This window comes from Mauremys mutica, chromosome 12, assembly GCF_020497125.1.
Source record: "Mauremys mutica isolate MM-2020 ecotype Southern chromosome 12, ASM2049712v1, whole genome shotgun sequence".
NCBI lineage: Eukaryota > Metazoa > Chordata > Testudines > Geoemydidae > Mauremys > Mauremys mutica.
Genome location: NC_059083.1, coordinates 51,416,465 through 51,431,677, shown reverse-complemented (window position 1 = coordinate 51,431,677; position 15,213 = coordinate 51,416,465). Strand labels below are relative to the sequence as shown.

General features: G+C 50.6%; 2 protein-coding genes across 3 annotated transcripts in view; both read right to left on the bottom strand.

Moving 5' to 3' along the window:
• LOC123345325 (maestro heat-like repeat-containing protein family member 1) overlaps positions 1 to 15,213 on the bottom strand; it is a 315,313-nt gene that overhangs the window by 108,062 nt on the left and 192,038 nt on the right. The gene's annotated exons all lie outside the window — the stretch shown is intronic.
• Positions 1 to 15,213, bottom strand: part of LOC123345317 (butyrophilin subfamily 1 member A1-like) — a 109,952-nt gene that overhangs the window by 50,861 nt on the left and 43,878 nt on the right. For both annotated transcript variants that reach the window (XM_044982099.1, XM_044982100.1), the window contains exon 8: positions 1,283 to 1,399. In XM_044982099.1, the coding sequence (XP_044838034.1) occupies positions 1,283 to 1,399 (117 nt within the window). The remainder of the gene's footprint in view (positions 1 to 1,282; positions 1,400 to 15,213) is intronic.

Genomic DNA, 15,213 nt, shown 5'->3' with positions numbered 1-15,213 from the left:
AGGGTTTGTACCAAAAGCCTGTGTTCTCTTTGGCTTCTGGGACCTGGTCTGAACTAGTTTAAGCAATTTTCCCTAGGGGTGGTACCTCTCTGGAGCTGTTAGCTGTCCCAGGAGAAATTATCCCCCATGGTTTGTAAATCCTGGAGGAGACGGGGTACCCTCCCTCATGGAATATATTACAGTCCTGAGCCCACAAAGTTACACATAGCACGTATAGATACTATTTATAAAGGGAGTACAACAATACACAGAACATTCATAACGTTAATTTGACAGTACTCTAAATGCCACATGTGGCTGCAATATCTGTCACACAGAGTTCATATGTGAACTTTAGACTTTTCCCAATTATATCTGAATAGGGCTCTGACTTCTCGTGGACACCTTGGGTATAATGGATACTGGGGGGGCCTGGTTCTCTGTTACACCAAATATTTTTCTTGCTGCTCCAGTGCAGGGGCCTTCCCAACTGGTGTAGGGAGGTGTAAGGGCCTGCAAGGTGTAAAGATATGAAAACAGATCTTCACTATTCTGCAAATGGTGGCTTTATAGGCAAGTCAGAGGTCAGATAAAGGAGAGTGGGGAGGAGGCAGATAGAAAAGTGCAGGGGGCAGAGAATCAGCCATTGTGGAACTGCACAGAAAGGGGGGTCTCAGGGCAGAGACTCAGCATCAGGAGATACAGAGAGAGCAGGTTCAGTTAGGAGGATGGAAACCACAGCAGGAGGGAACCAAAATGCCCGAGTAGCTATGGAGGCAGCCCTGGGGGTGGAGTGGGCCACTATAAGGCCTTCACCAACAGCACAGAATAAAGACAGCAAATAGCCTCACTGAGACATGAGGTTTAGCTCTCAGCCCTAGTCCGATGTGCCTAGTGCAGTATGAACGGCTTGTGTGTTTTTGTTTCATAAGCAGAGTTGGGGATTCATGATTCTTTGGGGCTGAAGAGTCTGATCTTATACAGTCTGGCAGTGTAGTGTAAAGGAATTGGGTAGTGTCCCTTTAAATAGTTGGTGAGCCCCATAATGATGCTCACCATGTTCTATGTCTTAGAAGCCTCCAGTCAGAGCAGCAGCGTGTGTGTAGCTAGGCCGGAAAAAATTGTGTATAGGTAGCAAATATGGTTACTAGGGACTCAGCTGTGCCCTGTGGTTTCTCCATGTGACTGGTTGTTGGCAGGTTGAGCAGACGTGGTTTACATGACAAGGCAGTGATGTGAGATGGACGGTGATGACCAGCAATAGTAACAGCAGCAAACACAGTGAGGAGGCTGGAGCTCCTACCTGACGCCAGCCTGGGAACCTGTAGAGCGAGGCAGAGAGCGACATAGCCGGGCAGAGCGGAGCTCACTGTGGAGCCGGGGGAGAACGAGGGAACCTTCCCCGTCATCGTAGCTTGGTCTGGGGAACAGGAGAAATAACAAACCAGATGGCGAGTGAGTGTGATGCAGTGACAGTACCACTGGGCAGTGGGGAGGAGGTAACAACCTCACCGCTGCATACCATACACCAGAAGGGAAGGGATTTCCCCCACAGTCCTCGTCTGCGCTGGCTCTGAGCAGGGTTAGATGTCACTGTGCCAACAACCAGTCCATACCACATTCACGCCATGGCTGACACCCGTGGAGCTGTCTGGTCTTATTTAGATTTTAATACACTCTCGAGAGCAGGGACGGTCCCTCACTACTGGTGTGTACAGTGCCCGGCACAATCAGGCACCCATCTTGCTTGGGGCATTTATCTACTCCTGGAGAATGGGACATATTAAGGAAAACAAGTCAGTGCAGGCAAGGCCATTGAATGTGCTATGAATGGCCTCGGTCACTGATTGCTGTGGGAAAAAGAGGCTCCATCTCCCAACCACACCTGTTCTGGGTGAGGGACCTCTGGGGAATCTCCCAAGGAGCAGATCAGTTCCTGGCTCCGATGATTTTACATGTCAGTGACCCAACCTCATTGCCTCCAGCATTGGTGCAATGTCAGGAATGAATTCTGAGTAGGGTCACCATGTCTCTGTGCCCCTGGGATCCACAACATTTAAACTACTCTAAGGCCTGGTCTACACTAGGACTTTAAATCGAATTTAGCAGCGTTAATTCGAATTAACCGCTCAACCGTCCACACCAGGAAGCCGTTTAATTCGACCTAGAGGGCCCTTTAGTTCGAATTCGGTACTCCACCCCGACGAGGGGAGTAGCGCTAAATTCGACATGGCTATCTCGAATTAGGCTAGGTGTGGATGCAAATCGAACTTAGTAGCTCCGGGAGCTATCCCACAGTGCACCACTCTGTTGACGCTCTGGACAGCAGTCCAAGCTTGGATTCTCTGACCAGCCACACAGGAAACGACCCGGGAAAATTTGAATTCCTTTTCCTGTCTGGGCACTTTGAATCTGACGTCCTGGTTGGACATCGGGGCGAGCTCAGCAGCACCTGCAACGATGCAGAGCTCTCCAGCAGAGGAGTCCATGCAATCCCAGAATAGAAAGAGGTCCCCAGCATGGACAGACCGGGAAGTCCTGGATCTGATCGCTGTGTGGGGCGATGAGTCTGTGCTTTCGGAGCTGCGCTCCAACAAACGGAATGCAAAGACCTACGAGAAGGTCTCCAAAGCCATGGCACTCAGAGGATACAGCCGGGATACAACGCAGTGCCGCGTGAAAATCAAGGACCTGAGACAAGGCTACCAAAAAGTCAGAGCGGCAAACGGACGCTCCGGAGCCCAGCCCCAGACATGCCACTTCTACGAGGCACTGCATGCCATTCTAGGTGGGTCTGCCACCACTGCCTCACCAGTGACCGTGGACTCTGAGGATGGCATAGTGTCGACGGGCAGTTCCTCGGCGATGTTCGCCGATGGGGAAGATGAGGAAGCGTTTGTGGAGGACGGCGCAGGCGACAGCGCTTACAATACCGCTTTCCCCGACAGCCAGGATCTCTTCATCACCCTCACAGAGATCCCCTACCAACCCTCCCCGGCCGTTAACACGGACTCAGAATCAGGGGAAGGATCAGTCGGTAAGTGTTATAAACATGGAAACATTTATTTCTTAAAAAACAGGAATATATACTATATAAAAACTAGCTAAAAAGTTGTCCATATAAAACTATATAAAAAGAAGGTCCACACATATAGGGATGGAAGAGAAATCCTCTTGGGACACTTCCACGAAGCTCTCGTAGAGGTGCTCGAAAAGCCTCCGCAGGAGGTTCCTGGGGAGAGGTGCCTTATTTGGTGCTCCGTGGAAGCACACTCTTCCGCGCCAGGCCATCCTCACGTAAAGCGGAATCATTGCCTCCACCAGCATGGCTGCATACGGTCCTGGTCTGTGCAGGGATTCTCGCAGCATCCTCTCTCTCTCTCTCCGAGTGACCCGCCTCAGGGTAATGTCGTTCGGCGACTACTGCATCTAAGTAGGGCAATTAGTGTACTGTTACTATTGTGAATGCTTGACTTTTACTTTGCATAGCAAAGACCTTCGTTTAACAGCCACGTGTTGGAGGCCGCAGAGGAAAAGCATACAGTGATCTTTCCCGGGCACAGCCGCGAGGGGCTGGAACAGGGTCAGACTTTATGCTTTCCAGATTGCCTTCTGCGGGAGGGCACAGCTATCCATTAACTGTTAAGCAGCCTATAGTGTAGGGCTTACCAGGCCTGGCTGATAAACGGATTCAGCTGTACCGCCCCGCTTGTCCGATCTCCGGTGCAAGACCGCAGCCACTGAAAGCGTATTCCGAAATCTCGAACTTGTCCTGAGAGCTCGTGAGACTAGGTTCCCTGTATGGTCTTGTTCACAGAAACTGAGTAGACTGTGTTCAGTGTTCGCAAACATGTATCTTTTCAAGGAAATCACTTCCTTTTTCCCATCACACAGCTGCGGCTCTTTCACGAACTGCCCCGCCATCCCCCTCACAGAGGCTGGCGCAGATTAGGCGGCGAAAGAAAAAGACTAGGGACGACATGTTCTCGGAACTGATGGCCTGCTCCAGAGCTGAGGCGGCCGAGCAGAGACAGTGGAGGGAGACCCTATGTCAGCACCAGCGCTCACACATCGAACGGGAGGACAGGTGGCGGCAGGAAGACCAGCAGGCGACTCAAACGCTGCTTGGGCTAATGAGGGAGCAAACGGACACGCTCCGGCGCCTTGTAGATGTTCGGCAGGACCGCAGGCAGGAGGAGAGAGCCCCCCTGCACTGTATCTGCAACCGCAATCCCCCGCCACAAAGTCCTGTCCCCCCCTCACCCAAAATAACAAGAAGGAGGGGCGCTAGGGGCCGTGAAAACTGTCACTGCACCCCAGCAGAGCGCTCATGTACCACACAGCTCTGATGCCATAAATTTTGAGAAGTGCTTCCCTTCCTGGATCACCCAGTCCCAAATCCAAGTTTCATCCCCCCACTGTGTAGTTGAGTATTAAAAGTAGTTTGTTGTTATTCACTGTTTCTGTCCCGTTTTTCTTGTCAGAAGACTTTGTGTGAAGGGGGGGGAGGGGTTTTTTAATTGCCTAGGACAGCCTCCATTACCAGGGTACAGACTTGGGGGCAGGATCAACAGCAGGACACACACAGACTGCAGTCACTAGGCACCAGGGTCAGTCTGTGCGGTGTATGCTGCCCCGGGTAAGTCTGTGAGGTGTATGCTGCCCCAGGGTCCTAGCGCCTGCCATCCACAAATGGCAAGGCAGGCTGCCCTTACCATGCCCTTCCACCCTAGCCACGAGCCTCTCCGATGCCCTGAGCCCCAGCAAGAGCCCTCATCCACGGACACATACTCACCCTTCCCACACACCCCTCACCCCTTCCTACGCCCCAAGCCCCAGCCCAGAGCCTGCATCCAAACTCCGTCCCAAAGATGGCACCCCTCACCCCTTCCTGCAAACCCACCCCTTCCTGCACACCCACCCGCAACCGTCCTCCCCCCAGAGACCGCTGTAGGAGCAGGAGCCTGTCATTCCTCTAGTGTAGAAGCGGTCTGTACATCAGTGCACACCGTACCCACCACAGTCTGCGTCCATGTTTCAACCCTAGAACAGGAATTCATAATTAAAGAAAACTTTGTTAATAATCAGTGTTCCATTAACTTTATTTTAAAACATATGTTGGAAGGGGGGAAACCTGGAGAACGGGGTATGTAACCGCAGATCGAAGTCAACTGTCACTGAAACAGGCTCAGGTTCAGCTTCTCTGTAAATCAAGTGGACAGTCATAGGTTACCCTGCTCTCCGAGGAACCTAGCTTTCAAAGCCTCCCGGATGCACAGCGCTTCCCGCTGGGATCTTCTATCGGCACGGCTGTCTGGCTGAGCGTAATCAGCAGCCAGGCGATTTGCCTCAACCTCCCATCCCACCATAAAGGTCTCCCCCTTGCTCTCACAGAGATTGTGGAGCACACAGCAAGCTGCAATAACAACGGGGATATTTTTTTCGCTGAGGTCCGAGCGAGTGAGTAAGCTCCGCCATCTCCCCTTGAGACGTCCGAAAGCACACTCCACCACCATTCTGCACTTGCTCAGCTGGTAGTTGAAGAGTTCCTTCTCACTGTCCAAGGCGCCTGTATAGGGCTTCATGAGCCAGGGCATTAGCGGGTAGGCTGGGTCCCCGAGGATCACTGTAGGCATCTGCACATCCCCAACCGTTATTTTGTGGTCCGGGAAGAAACTACCTGCCTGGAGGCGTCTAAACAGACCAGAGTTCCTGAACACACGCGCGTCATGAACCTTGCCCGGCCACCCGACGTAGATGTTGGTAAAACGTCCCCTATGGTCCACCAGTGCTTGCAGCACCATAGAAAAGTAGCCCTTTCGGTTAATGTACTGGCTGGCCTGGTGGGCTGGTCCCAGGGTAGGGATGTGAGTCCCATCTATAGCCCCACCGCAGTTTGGGAATCCCATCGCGGCGAAGCCATCTCTGACGACCTCAACGTTTCCTAGAGTCACTACCTTTGAGAGCAGTTGCTCAACGATTGCATGGGCTACTTGAATCACAGCAAGCCCTACGGTAGATTTGCCCACGCCAAAGTGGTTCGCTACTGACCGGTAGCTGTCTGGCGTTGCAAGTTTCCAGAGGGCTATGGCCACTCGCTTCTGCACACTCAGGGCTGCTCGCATCCGGGTGTCCTAGCGCTTCAGGGCAGGGGACAGCAAGTCACAGAGTTCAAGGAAAGTGCCCTTACGCATCCTGAAGTTTCGCAGCCACTGTGATTCATCCCAGACCTGCAGCACTATGCGGTCCCACCAGTCCGTGCTTGTTTCCCGGGCCCAGAATCGCCGTTCCACACCATGAACTTGACCCATTGCCACCATGATCTCCACTGCGCGGCGTACCCTGCTTTGTGAAAGGTCTGCGCCACTCTCCTCACCGCGCTGACGGAGCCTCCTCGCCCGATTTCTCAGCAGCTGACTGTGGAAGAAGTGGACGATAAGGTGCGAGGAGTTGACAACGGCCATAAGTGCAGCGATGATAGCAGCGGGCTCCATGCTCACAGTGCTGTGGCGTCCGTGCTGTAACCGACTAGAGAAGGGCGCGAACAGATTTCCCGCCGGCGCTTTCAGGGAGGGAGGGCGTGATTGACGGTTCAATGACGACAGTTACCCAAAACCACCCTCGACACATTTTTCCCCCAGCAGGCACTGCGGGCTCTACCCAGCATTCCAATGGGCAGTGGGGACTGTGGGAACTGTGGGATAACTTCCCACAGTGCAACACTTCCAAAGTCGACGCTGGCCCCGTTAGTGTGGACTCACAAAGTCGAATTAGTGTCCTTAGTGTGGATACACAAATTCGACTTCATAAGGTCGATTCCACAAATTCGAGTTAAGTAGATTCGAAATAGTCTTGTAGTGTAGACGTACCCTAAGGTTATGTCTCCAAGTGCAGCTGGGAGCGAGCTTCCCCGTGGGGTAGACAGACATGTGCTAGTTCCAGCAGAACAAAACACAGCAGTGTAGCTTTGGTAGCCCAGGCAGCAGCTTGGGTTACATGCCAGGATCACAGTGGGTATGTTGGGCAGCTAGCTCGCGCCGCTACCCATGCTACCTTGCTGTATTTATTGCACTAGCTTAAGCATGTGTCTGTCTCTTTATGGTGGGAATTGCACCTCCCAGCTCAGTGTAGATGTACCCTTAGAGACAAATAGCTCTGGGCTCACAGTGCACCCAGCCATGCGACCCCTGCCAGGCTGTGCAATGGTGTAAAATCCTCCCCAAAACCAGAAGGTTCCCCTACACTGGGTCAGCCGCCAGTGCCAGTGTTGCCCACAGAGTGGTCAGCGTTGGCAATTCATTTGGCAATTGATATTTGATTATCAGCAGGTAAGTATGCCCAGTGGTCTGTGATGGGATGTTAGATGGGCTGGGATCTGAGTTACTACAGAGAATTCTTTCCTGGGTGCTGGCTGGTGAGTCTTGCCCACATGTCCAGGGTTTAACTCACTGAAACAGACATTTTAAATTAATCAGTCACAGAGGTTTAGTGTGTTCATAACATAGGTGAATTGAAGGGCAAATCCCAACCAGATTTTATAGACCCCAGGGGTCAGCTGTGCCCAGGGGCTGCTCCCCAGTCCATGGTCTGGGGGGAAGGATAGCTCAGTGGCTTGAGCATTGGCCTGCTAAACCCAGAGTTATGAGTTCAATCCCTGAGGGGGGCAACTTAGGGATCTGGGGAAAAAATTGGTCCTGCTAATGAAGGCAGGGGGCTGGACTAAATGACCTTTCAAGGTCCCTTCCAGTTCTAGGAGATGGGTCTATCTCCAATTAATAAAATATTAAATTTTAAAATTCCCCCTTCCCTGCCTCCAAACTCCCCTGGAGGGTGCATAGCCCCCCCATGAGCCACCCCCACCCCAAGTCCACTCACTGGCTTTGCTGGGCTTGTGCCGCTACAGCAGCTCGGCAGGGAGGGGCTGCCTTCTGGGGGCCCCCATGTGCCCCCTGCCTGCAGCAGATGCATGCAGGCAGAGGCCCCCGTGTGCCCCCCCCGGCTCCTCCCTTGCCACGCTCGGGCTCTGTGAGCTGCTGCCACCACTGCCCCTCCTGGAGCAGGCTCAGGGTCCTGTGCACAGCAGCAGCTCACATGCCCAGGAGCCGCAGAGCCCGAGCATGGTGAGGGGCAGGGTGGCCAGACAGCAAATGTGAAAAATCGGGACGGGGGGTGGGATAGGAGCCTATATAGGAAAAAGACCCCAAAATCGGGACTGTCTCTATAAAATGGAGACATCTGGTCACCTTAGTGAGGGGAGCTGGGGGGCACACGGGGCCTCTGCCCGCCTGCATTTGCTGCAGCCTGCAGGAGCCCCGGGGGGGCACCAGGCCACAGCCTGGGCAGAAGGGGTAGGGGGCGCGGCTGCTGCCCGCTAGCGGCGCCTCCACCTTTGCAGGGCTGCTGCCCCCCGGTGCCGCGCCAGCTCTCCCATAGCTGGGGCTCGCCAGCCCCACAAGCCGACATTTTGGTTCTCCAGTGCCTCCAGAAGTCAGATCCTCCCTGCCAAGCCCCAGCACCACTTTTTGGCGCCCCCAGGGCCGTCCTTAGGATTTATGGGGCCCTATGCAGTATTGTTAAACTGGTGCCCCTATGCCCCAGGGCAGCCTGAGCTTGCAGCCCAGCGGGGGCAGAGGGACAAGGCAGAAAGACTAACAAGATGCCCGGCCCGCCTCACGGTGGCGGAGAGTCACAGTTCCCCACAGAGACCCCTGTACCCTCTCCCTCACACAGAATGGACGTGCAGAAGGTACCTAATTAAAAGCACTAAACTTGGGAATAAAAAATGTCAGTCACAGGTTTTTTGATATGCACTGAAGTTTGTCAGATATTTATTTGCAAAAACTCTGTAGTAAGGTTGAGTCAGCTGTCTTGCTGAATACAACATTAAATATGATGGAATACATGATGCAGCACTTCTCTGTTTTACATTTTCTTAATCAGTATTTCTAAGCTGATTTTATATTTTAAATGTACTCTTAAGCCTTCATAAAGTAATCATTCCACATTACTACATATTTAACTCACTGAAACAGACATTATTTTAAATTAATCAGTCACAGAGGTTTAGTTTGTTCTTAACAATGTTCATTGCTTTTAGAAAAAGGGAACACTAATTTACTGTGTGTGATCTCCATAACAATACATGTTTATGAAATTTCACCAACTTTAAAAAATGTTTCCAAGGATTTTAGGCATAACAAAGGATTTTATATCTTACTAAGGTACTGATTTTGCTTAAAACTAGTTCATCAGATAGTCAGAAGTAAAGAAAGGGAAACTCTTTGTCCAGCCATCTGGAAGCAAAGGGCCGTTGCTTCCTTCAATTGCGGCAGGAGGGGAGATGGGGTGAAAGAAGAAATGGATGGACATTTGTATGTCTTAGCAGAAAGGTTAATATACAACATGGTTTTTACTATTTGCCAACATATTTTCCCACTTAATAACACAATAAGATTGGATAAGAAACCAAAGTGATTACACATAAGTCAGTGGGAAATAGAGAAAGGAACGCAGATATTTCTGAAGGAAATTTTAGGGAAAAATTATCTTTTTTTAGATTAAAATTTCCCTGTGTTAAAAAACTAGGAAAAACACATAATGTCAGCAAGCCATGCCACCTAGCCACCAGCAGACTGGATAAAAACACAAATGAATGGATTACAAGACAATTTTAGGGTATTTATTTTCAAATAATCAAGGTAAGTTTAGGGCACTCTACCAAGAATGGCATATTGTGAATGGCATGTTGTGAAACTGAAATATTATACTGAAAATATTCATAATGCATCACGTTTAAAACAAAAAGTAGTTCTAGCAATGCCATGTGATGTGCCTTCCCTCATACTCTGCTCAGTAGCTCTTCAAGAAATTAGGTTCAATAGCTAATTTCAGGGAATTAGACAAATCAGTCACTATTTTTACAGAGCATTCCAGAAGGTGGTAGACAGAACCCAGAGGAATTGTGATGAATTTCCTGGAGCAACTTTATTTCTTTGTACTCTAAACCTCACATGACAACAAAAATATCACCCTTTCAACTGATTTATGGCTGAGAAGAAAGGTTTGCCAAGAAAGCCTCACCAAATTTCATGTTGTGTGTCATTAAGTGCCAGCGTCTTTAATACAATTAAGTTAATTTGTGATGATTCAGTAAAGGAATACAACCCCTTCTCTGTTTCTTTATCAAACTACATTTGTCATCTCCTTATAACCAAGAACATGAAGAGCCTGGCAGTACACTGAAATCAACAGTGGACTTTGACAGTGCATTGCCTGCAAATAATATTTCTAAAGAAAAATAAACCAAAAAATGGAGATTGTAGAAGAGATTTCTGTGCTTAGGAGGAGAGCATTTGAGGTTGGGGACCATGTTTTGTTAATTGATATGAGAAAAAGAAAGGAAGAGTCATATCTTGATTACCAAATATAGGTAGCTAGAAAGTTAAAAAATCACATGAATATTATATAATTTTGTGTGAGTTCACTTAAATATATTGCTTAATTAATTCTATCATTTTTTCACTTATTCATTTTCAAAGGTGTAGTGCAGGAGGTGGGTGTATGTGCCCTACCTTCTAGAGAGAACCAGTCAAGGCAATAAAGAGAGGGGGAGAGAGAGAGCAGCTGCACATGTGTAGTTGTGATGCTTATGACACATGTACATTGTCACTGAACAACCTAGTCTGAGAATTTAGTAGTTTATTTTGTTAAGATAAATATTCGAATTTCTTGAAATTCCACAGTTGAAATACAAATGACGTTAATTAGAGAAGTTAAACTTCAATATAGATTTGAAATGTAAATTAAAATATTCTTGTATTTACACCTTGTTACAATAATATTTTCTAAATTAGAATCTTTTTTCTTTCATATTTTACATTGAGATTTCACAGGGGTAGAAAATTCTGACAGGAGTAAATGTCCCCTATCCACCCCCATCTGCTACCCCTGGGGCAGGGAACAGGGAAGGTGAGGGTTGGGGGTTACCAGGTGTCCGGTTTTCAACTGGAACCTCCCGTTGAAAAGGGAAACTGACAGCGTCAGGTCAGCACAAAAAGTCCAGCAGGAAGAGCAGCAGTACTGGGAGGGGACAGTCTGTGATGTGGGTGTCACTGTCAGGGACCGAGATTCCCTCCAGCCTGAGCTGGGACTGGGCAGATTATCAGCGGAGCTGCGTTTGTACCCCCAGCATTGAAACCAGGAAAGAAATAAGGGCGGAGCTTTCCGCGGAAGGTGTCAGTGAAAGTGAAGAGATGGGACCTGTCAGTCACATTATAAAATGAGACCTTGCTCGCCTCATAGTCCAGGAAAATCCCCACCCGGCTGGGCCTGACGCTCACGGGGAGGGGGGTCGCGGGGGAGGTGCAGGCAGAGTATTCCCCATCCTCCAGCATCATGACCCAGAATCCATTGTGAGGTGTGTATATGATGTCCATCTTCCCGTTTACAGTTTCCCTACAAACCCCCAGATCCCATCTCATCTTGTCTCCCACCTCCACCTCCCAGTAACGCCTCCCACCCGCGAACCTCTCAGCACCCAGAACACAGGAACAACGATCAAATCTCTCAAAGTTTTTGGGCAGAACCTGGCGTTTGTCTCCGTGTCTCACACATTTTTGATCCTCAGACAGGATGAGGTTGGGATGAGCCGTGTCTGGATCCAGAGTCACGTCCACTGGGGAGAGAGTCACAGAGTCAGTGTCGGGGGCAGGGGCTGGTCAAAGGGAGGGGCGGGGGGGCTGTTGCCTGCGGGGAATCAGGGCCCATCAGCCTGTGGGGGGGAGGTGAGAAGGTGTCAGTGAGGGTGGGGGAGGAGAGGGGACAGGCTGATGCTGGGAGAGGAAAGGGGGACAGGTGACAGGAGTAGAAGGGGGAGGGGCAGGCACAAGAGCAATGGGGTGGAAAGAGGAGCAGGCACCAAGAGGACAGAGTGGGGTGAAGGGAAGGGCAGGTTCCTGGGGGCTGCAAGGAGTGAAGGGAGAGGGGGGCTCCATGGGAGAAGAAGGGGACAGACCCCAGGAGGCTGTGGGGGGCAAGGGAAGGGGCAGGCACCAGGGGGCAGAGGGAGGTGAGGGAATGGGGGAGCTTCAATGGGGCAGGGGAAATCAAGGGCAGGGTGAGCTGGCAGGGGGTGAGATGATGAGGAGTGGGGCAGGTGAAACCATTGGGGGGTGAGCGAATGAACAGGCATTGGTGCCAAAGGGGCAGAATGGGGGGTGAGGGAGCAGGTGAGCAGAAGGGGGGCAGAGAGAGGGAGAAGGGCAGGCCCTAGGGGGGCAGAGGAGTGTGCAAGGAGATGTGGGCATAAGGGGGACAGAGGGAGGATGAAGGGAGGGTGGGACCCAGAGGTTAGGAGAGGGGGAGGTTAGGGGTGGGGCAGTGCTGAGGTGAGGGGAAGGGCTGAGACCAGGGGTCCCAAAGGGGGCGAGGGAAGGGCCTTGCATCAGGTGGGCAGATGGGGCCAGGGCAGAGCTGGGACTTGGGGCAGAGGAGGAGCTGGCACCAGGGGACTGGAGGGGTGCTGAGGGGTGCAGGTGTCACGGAGCCAGAGGGGGAGGGGAGGGGCAGGGGTGAGAAATAAAGAGAAGGTGGCATGGGTGATGGTGGCAGAGGGGCGAGAGGAGAGCAGGGTCAGTGGGGCAGAGGGTGGTGAGGGGGTGGGCACCAGGGAGGAAGGGGCCAAGGGGAGGGTCAGGTGTTGGGGGACAAGAGGAGTGAGTGAGGGGGCAGGCACCAGAGGGACATGGAAGGTAAGGGAAAGGGCAGGTCCCAGAGGGATTGAAGAGATTGAGCAGAGGGGCAGACACAGGGATGGAGAAGCACCAGGGGGCAGAGAGGGGGGAGGAGAGAAGCAGGGGCAGGTGGGTAGAGAGAGGTGTTAGGAGAGGGGATCAGGGAGAAGCAGGTGCCAGGGGGTCAGAGTGGGGCTAGAGGAGGGGTGGGCACAGGGGGGGAGGGAAGGGGCGAGTGCCAGGGGTCAGAGAGGGTGGGGAGAGGGGCAGGTGTCAGGAGGGCTGAGGGGAGTAAGAAGGGTGGAAACCAGGACAGCAGAGGAGGGTGAGGGGTTGGGTGGCCATCAAAGAATAGAGGGGAATGAGGGCAGTGGTAGCCACCAGGGAAGCAGATGGGAGTGAGGGAAGGGGTGGGAGACATGGCAGCAGAGGAGGGAAAGGGGAGAGGTGGATGCCAGGACATAGTGGGATTGTGAAGTGGTGGGTGGGCTCCAGGAAGCAGAGGATGTTTGGGGGAGAGGGGAAGGAGTCAGTAGGGCAGGGGGAGAAGGGAAGAGGAGTTCCAGGGGGGCAGAGGTGGGAGGAGGGCAGCGGCACATGTCAGGGAGGCAATGTAGGGGCAGAGGGACAAGGGCCCAGGAAAGCAAAACTGCGGGGAGAAGGGGATGGGTGAGCATAGAGGCAGGATCCAGGTGGGCATGGGGTGAGGGAAGGGTACAGGAGAGGCAGGAGCCAGAGAGGGGTGAGGGAGAGTAGGGTGACCAGATGTCCCGATTTTATAGGGACAGTCCCGATTTTTGTGTCTTTTTCTTATATAGGCTCCTATTACCCCCCACCCCTCACTCCGTCCTGAGTTTTCATGCTTGCTTTCTGGTCACCCTAAGGGAGAGGCAGGCCCCAGGGAATCTCAGAAGAACATAAGAACGGCTGTACCGGGTCAGACCAAAGGTCCATCTAGCCCAGTATCCTGTCTACCGACAGTGGCCAATGCCAGGTGCCCCAGAGGGACTGGACCTAACAGGCAATGATCAAGTGATCTCTCTCCTGCCAGCCATCTCCATCCTCTGACAAATAGGGACACCATTCCTTACCCATCCTGGCTAATAGCTATTAATGGACTTAACCACCAAGAATTTATCCAGTTCTTTTTTAAAGGCTGTTATAGACCTAGCCTTCACAACCTCCTCGGGCAAGGAGTTCCACAAGTTGATTGTGCGCTGCGTGAAGAACTTCCTTGTATTTGTTTTAAACCTGCTGTCTATTAATTTCATTTGGTGACCCCTAGTTCTTGCATTATGGGAATAAGTAAATAACTTTTCCTTATCCACTTTTTCCACATCACTCATGATTTTATATACCTCTATCATATCCCCCCTTAGTCTCCTCTTTTCCAAGATGAAGAGTCCTAGCCTCTTTAATCTCTCCTCATATGGGACCCTCTCCAAACCCCTAATCATTTTAGTTGCCCTTTTATGAACCTTTTCTAGTGCTAGTATATCTTATTTGAGATGAGGAGACCACATCTGTACGCAGCATTCGAGATGTGGGCGTACCATCAATTTATATAAGGGCAATAATATATTCTCGGTCTTATTCTCTACCCCCTTTTTAATGATTCCTAACATCTGTTTGCTTTTTTGACCGCCTCTGCACACTGAGTGGACATCTTCAGAGATCTATCCACGATGACTCCAAAATCTTTTTCCTGATGCGTTGTAGCTAAATTAGCCCCAATCATATTGTATGTATAGTTGAGGTTATTTTTTCCAATGTGCATTACATTACATTTATCCACATTGAATTTCATTTGCCATTTTATTGCCCAATCATTTAGTTTTGTGAGATCTTTTTGAATTTCTTCACAGTCTGCTTTGGTCTTACCTACCTTGAGCAGTTTAGTATCATCTGCAAACTTTGCCACCTCACTGTTTACCCCTTTCTCCAGATCATTTATGAATAAGTTGAATAGGATTGGTCCTAGAACTGACCCTTGTGGAACACCACTAGTTACCCCTCTTCATTCTGAGAATTTACCATTTATTCCTACCCTTTGTTCCCTGTCCTTTAACCAGTTCTCAATCCATGAAAGGACCTTCCCTTTTATCCCATGACAGCTTAATTTACGTATGACCCTTTGTTGAGGGACCTTGTCAAAAGCTTTCTGGAAATCTAAGTACACTATGTCCACTGGATCCCCCTTGTCCACGTTTGTTGACCCCTTCAAAGAACTCTCATGAATTAGTAAGACACCATTTCTCTTTACAGAAACCATGTTGACTATTGCTCAACAGTTTATGTTTTTCTATGTGTCTGACAATATTATTCTTAACTACTGTTTTGACTAATTTGCCCCGTACCGAAGTTAGACTTATTGGTCTGCAATTGCCGGGATCACCTCTAAAGCTCTTTTTAAATATTGGTCTAACGTTAGCTAACTTCCAGTCATTGGGTACAGAAGCCGATTTAAAGGACAAGTTATAAACCTTAGTTAATAGTTCCGCAA